This window comes from Pseudonaja textilis, chromosome 8 (genome assembly GCF_049901715.1).
Source record: "Pseudonaja textilis isolate UNSWEBS1 chromosome 8, rPseTex1.2, whole genome shotgun sequence".
In the NCBI taxonomy this organism is placed as follows: Eukaryota; Metazoa; Chordata; class Lepidosauria; order Squamata; family Elapidae; genus Pseudonaja; species Pseudonaja textilis.
This window is the reverse complement of record NC_141997.1, coordinates 25028290-25034525: the sequence shown is the minus strand read 5'-3', so window position 1 is coordinate 25034525 and position 6236 is coordinate 25028290. Positions and strand designations below refer to the sequence as shown.

Genomic DNA, 6236 nt, shown 5'->3' with positions numbered 1-6236 from the left:
ATGAACACATTACACAATCACAACAGGGACATTTAAACTGACTTTTACCTACATTGAGTAAAAAGAACTTTCTAATAAGTGGTTTTGGGTAATGAAGGAAAAAAGCTTGGGAAGCACTGCTTTAGAGAAAACATTAACATCTTACATATAATCTAAAGTCAGAAAATTCATCAACTGTTGAAAAAATGGACAGACAGGGCTAAGGAGAATTTCCTTTAGAAGACAATGAAATGTGGGCCTAGATCAGGTCTACTCATAGCTGCCTCAGGAGATGGAAAGTTAAAGAGTCTGTTCTAAACGCTATTTTAAATGGAGCCAAGATAGCAGATTAATTTGTTTTAAATAATCCCCATATTAAATTAATAGGAGATGAAAGATTATCTCAAAGAAAGAGGGTATCTCAAATAAATAAATAAGCCTTAAGAAAACATGTAACTTTTTTGGATAGGGAAAAGGGCCAAAACAGTGGTTAAAGAAAAAGAAAGAAGTTTCTTTAGTGAAGAAAAAAGAAGCCACATCAAAACTTACTGTTACTTAAGAAAAACTCCAATGAAAAGAAACCAGAAATGAAAAAAAGAATTAGAAGTTGAAGAATGAGAGCAATGTTCAAAAGTATCTCACCAATGTTGGAAGAACAAATGGTTCCTTAAGAGAAACAATGAAGGTTGGTCAGAAGCCATTGGTTGATTATAGTAGATAGTACTGCTAAACTATGATTTTGATAAAGGTGGTTTTGATTGATTAAAAATAATTCCATGGTTTGATTATTTGGAACATGGAAAAATATGAGAGGATTGCATGAGTGACAATTATGGAAGATTCCTTTACATCCTTCATTATGGTAAGAGATAATGGGATCTATTTTTTCAACCAAGGGCTCAAAATAAAAAGAATAAAGAAACAGAAAGGGCAGGGATATGTAGGATTTAAGACTGGTTCTGAAGTTAATTTAGCATATCATGATTAACTGCCATCAAGCATCTGAATATCATTTCTAAGGCCTTCAAGTTTTAGAATATGTTAGTGTTAGTTTACGGCATAGTTCTTGATTTCTTGTTCTTTTATTGTTGATGGCTGATCCTACAAGGCAAAAACTATCCACAACATCACTGCCAACATCAAGACTGGTTGCTGTACCTGTTGTCATTAGTTTTCTCTTCTTTATATTTAATTTTAGTTTAATTTTTTCACTGTGTTCCTTATTAGAGCTTGCAGATCATTTACATTTTCATTATCATTGGTATACTATGTGCAGATGAAAAATGAATATCTAATGCAGTGGATATAAAAAATCTACACACCCCGTTAAAATGCCAGGGTTTGAGATGTGAAAATTCAAACGAAGATAAAAATTTCAGAATTTTTTTTCACTTTTAATAAGCTTTATAATAAATGCCCATCTTTAAACTAATACTCTGTTGAAGCGCCTTTTGATTTTATAAGAGTGTTCAGTCTTTTGGGGTAGGAGCCTATCAGCATAGCAATCTTGCCTTGGGAATCTTGGCCCACTCTTCCTTGTGAAAGCGCTCCAAATCTGTCAGATTGCATCTACTGTGCTCTTTAGATCTCCCTACAGATTTTCAATTGGATTCAGGTCTGGGCTCTGGCTGGCCAGCCCAAAACTTTGATCTTCTGGTGAAACCATTATTTTGTTCATTTGGGTCCTTCGGGTCATTCCTCTTCATCTTCAGTGTTTTAACAGAGGTTTGAAGGTTTTGTGCCAAAATTGACTGATATCTGGAACTCTTCCCTCCGTGTTGACTAAAGGACCAGTTCCAGCTAAAGAAAAGCTGTCGAAAGCATAATGCTGCCACTACCTTACTTCAAAGAAGTACTTTTGGTGATGCATAGTGTTGTTTTTGTGCCAAACATATTTTTGGAATTGCGGCTGAAAAGTTTAACCTTGGCCTCATCAGACCATTACACATTTTCCCACATGTTTTTGTCAGACTTCACATAGGTTTTTGTAAAACAAAAGGCTTCTGTCTTGCCACTCTACCCCACAGCCCAGACATATGAAAAATACAGGAGATTGCTGCTGCATGTAGCACAACCAATACTAGCCAGAAATTCCTGCAGCTGCTGTAGGTCTCTTAACAGCCTCTTGGACCAGTTTGCTTCTTCTTTTTTTCATCAATTAATCCAAAATTTCTTCGTAATGTCACTGTTGTGCCACCTTTCCTCCACTTGTTGAATGCCTTCATTGCATTCCATGGTATATCCAATGCCTGCAATTTTTTATACCCTTTTCCCGCTGATATCTTCCAACAATGAGATCCCTTTGATGCTTCATAAGCTCTTTGTAGATCAGGCCTTTTGCTGTAAGAGGCAACTGAGTAAACGTCAGAAAAATTCTACTTGAATGGCTGATCTTTGTATGGTGTTGATCAGAATTGCTTTAATTGATGGCAGGTATGTATTGACTATTATTTGACATCAGTTTGAGTGTGCTTGGTTAATTCTGAACAGAGTTACATCCCTAGTTATAAGAAGATAGGCAACATTTTATTGTACATTTTTCTCCCTGCTAAAATATTTCAGCTTGTAGGTTATATTAAAGGTGGACAAAATTTGAAATGATTTATCTTAGTCTGATTTTTTTTACATCTCAAAACCTGGCATTTTAACAGGAGTGTATAGACTTTTTATATCCAGTGTACTGTATGTATGTATATATCTATATATATCTATATGAGGTCAGAAATATCTCCCTTTTATATTGAAAAATTCACCATGACAACCAGTCAAGTTTTGAAAGTTGTCAGAGGATTTTAAATATGAATTACAAATTGAAACAAGCCATAGGTGCTATCTGAGAGATTCAATGGAATTTTAAAAACTGTGATAAAGATTTATTTGGCATAAGGCTCAATGACTAGCATGACAATTTTTAATGGTTTGCCAACTATGAAGCACCTCAAGAATCTATATATATTTCACTTTTTGATCTGATGTTTGGAAGGAAAGTGGTGAGCTAAGAAATAATTTACAAAACTGATTCAAAAAGCCAAATGCGTATTTCAGCTGATCAAAAGATCGGTCTTGGGGAATTCCAGGCAAGGATGAAGTTATTTTATTGGTTTCCTCTTAAAGTCAACAAAATGAAGATTGCATGGAAGCCCCTTGCAAGAAAGAGCTGATGGAAGAACAGCAATTTGGGTAATTACTGATCTACTGAGATTTGACCACACTATATCACTATTGCAGGAACAGTTAGCTTTCAGGTGCAGTTGGAAGTTGCTGGTTGTTGCTTTAAGCCCCTTAGGGCTCAGGGCATAGATATCTATATGACTGCCTGCCTGGATGGAATGCCATCTTCAGGAATTCTAAGTTCAAGCCTTCTTAATGCTGTGATGCCCTAAGTACTTTGGAACAACCTATTAACAGTTATCTTAACCACCTTTTGTTATCTAAACCACCAGTTATCTAAACCACCATGCGTAAAAGCATGCCTCTTCTGAAAGGTGTTTGAGGACAACATCATGCTGCTCTGAAGGGGTGTGTATGAATCAGACTGTTTGGTTCTATTTATTTTAACTGATTTCCCTCCTAATCTTCTGTATCAGCATTGTTAGCTATTTAAGAGTCCTGAAATGAAGCTGAAGTAATAAGCAAAGTAGTTTAGTAAAGTGAGAGAAGGTAAATTGTAAAATTAAGGAAATCCGATTTAAGCCATTTTAACTTATTTAATAAAAGTCAATTCAGTTTCTTCTTTGCATATTGAGACCATGACTGTTATTATTCATCCTGTTATGTTTCTCATTCATTCATCTCTATTCATATTACATGAATGCAGGTATATATGATTGCATACATAGCCTCTGTGTGTATGCATGCACGTGCAAAAAAAGATATTTCAATTGAGGGATCTAAAGCATCTGTTGGTTTTATTATTTACTGATTTTGAAATTCTTCCATACATACATGCATCTCTCAAAAACTGTGATTTAAATTAAATTAAATTGTGATTTAATTTTAAAGAAAGAAAAACAAGGAGTTCCATAAAAGAGTAGAAATGTGTATTATTATATTAAATACCTAAATACGCTGAAATTTTCCCTTTTTTCACATTAAAAATTATATTTTTGTGCCAACATCTGGAATGGCTCTAGAGGCTTCATTCAAAGTTCTTAGTGAGTGACACAAGGCCCTCTGCATTAAAAAGGTGCACTGTTTGTCAGCCAGCCACATATATACACCAACTCTACCCACCTTATTCCCCAGTTTCCTCCCAATGTATTTGAGGGGTGCTGGGATGAAAAACAACAACACTTCATTGCTTCCCAGAGAACTGCTTATAGATTTCTGGCTTCTAATGGGAGAAATCCCACACTCCCTAAACTGAACTTACGTCTCGTTCAAGCAATTTTGCTCAGGTTTGCTGGTTTCCTGCTACAAGTAACTGCAGCGAATCAGCAATCTTGAATAGGGTCATAGAAAGGAGGAGCATGCAACAAGATTTTTTCCTTTTTCTAGCATCTTCATGGAGATTCCCCATTTTCTGCTATTATAGCAGTGGAAATCAGCTATTCAGCTAACTGAAAGATGGGGAGGATATTTTTACGCTAGTTGATTGACCATCTAATCAAAAGGAGCAGACTGCTGGTTTCACACTATCATTAGATCTCAGAAAGCTGAGAAACTGTTTTCTCTGGGCATGGTTGCAGAAGCAGCTAAGGGTTCTTGTGAGATGCAATTTATTCCTATTTATTCCTATTCTACAGCAATCTTTGAAAATTCCCCTCTTAAGCTTTAACTGGAAACTGATAATCTGTAAAGGACAGGTAAATATTTTATGTCCATGCATTACAATTGGAACAGTTGTACAGTTTTTAATGTAGAAAAGCAATTCAAGAAATAGCAAAGTTAACTCAATGAAATTAGTGCCATGGTGGTTATGCTATCTATTCCAGGAAAACACTACAAGGGTGATATAGTAATGTCAATCTATGGCAGAAATGATCTGATGTAAATCCATAATATAATGAGTTATATAAACAGTCAGATATATGAACAATCTCTGTGATGTTTTTGTGTACTCTTCTAAAATATCTTGTTTACCAATTTTATCAGTCATCATGGAATTATATAGCATGAAGTTTTACTATTTCCATCCAATTACAAATCATAAAATGGTCTGAATAATGCTGCATTAAAATATTATTTTAGGCAAAGATACTTAGTACTAATCCATTCATATCAAATGTTCTTAATTTAAACAAAAAATACCTGATAGAAATGAGTAAGTAGCCGCAGCTGTGAGCACATTTTCGGTATTGAGTCTTCAAACTCTTTCATTCTTTTCATCTCTTCTTCTTGTTCTGAAGCTGTTACTCCCCATTCACCCTAAAGAATGCAATTTTTTAAAAATGGGGTGATAAATCAACAGGTGCACATTTATTCCTTTGTATGCTTTGTTGCATAAAGGAGTATGCTGATTTTTTTAAGATTAATTATTACGGGACAAAGTCATAGATTTTCTTGATGGTTTCTGAACCCTGGAGGGCAGAAAATCAGCAGAAATTATCTGGAAACAGTTTAACAATCATGAATTAAAAACACCAGATACATATTTCTTGTCAAAAGACTGATAAACCTACACGAACAAATTTTGTGGGAAATTAAGAATTAAACTTCTAGTGCAATGCCCTTTGGAGTTTCCAGTATAATAATTTGCATTTAATTTATAAAGGTATATAAGTTGCTTAGTATAGCATATTTTAAAAATTCTATTGAATATCATGGATTTACTTCTGAGTAACATACATACATACATACATACATACATATAATTACATCTTTCTATATTGTGTTTCTCCTTTTTGTTCATTACATTCCAGGAAAAAGAACAGAGGAAGTTTGTTTTACTTGAGTATCATTAAAATACAAGCATATGCCATAGAATGCCATAGAAAGGAGCCATACCACAGCTTCTCGCTCCTTTTTCTTTTCTTCAAACTGCAAGCGTAGTTGCAATTCCTCTAAGGCGGCTCGGTACATTGTGTCTTGCACATTTTGAAATTCAAGAATCTGATCAAAAACAGCTCGGAGCTGATTGAGAAGCATCTATAAGAAATTGTGAAATGTAAAAATAACATCCTTTACCCACAAATATTGCATTCAGTGCTAAGATAGACACAACCCAGGTGTGCAATTCTAAGTTCTGTTATTATGGAATAGTGGGATTTCACTTCTGAATAAATATTATACTGCACACATTGCTAAATGAAGAAAAG

General features: G+C 34.6%; 1 protein-coding gene across 1 annotated transcript in view; it reads right to left on the bottom strand.

Annotated features, from left to right (window-relative positions):
• The window catches only part of TUBGCP3 (tubulin gamma complex component 3), a 71584-nt gene that overhangs the window by 2237 nt on the left and 63111 nt on the right, over nt 1-6236 (bottom strand). Inside the window, exons 20-21 of the mRNA XM_026708377.2 lie at nt 5926-6066; nt 5230-5346 (exon numbers count right to left, since the gene is read on the bottom strand). Coding sequence (XP_026564162.1) covers nt 5230-5346; nt 5926-6066 — 258 coding nt within the window. The remainder of the gene's footprint in view (nt 1-5229; nt 5347-5925; nt 6067-6236) is intronic.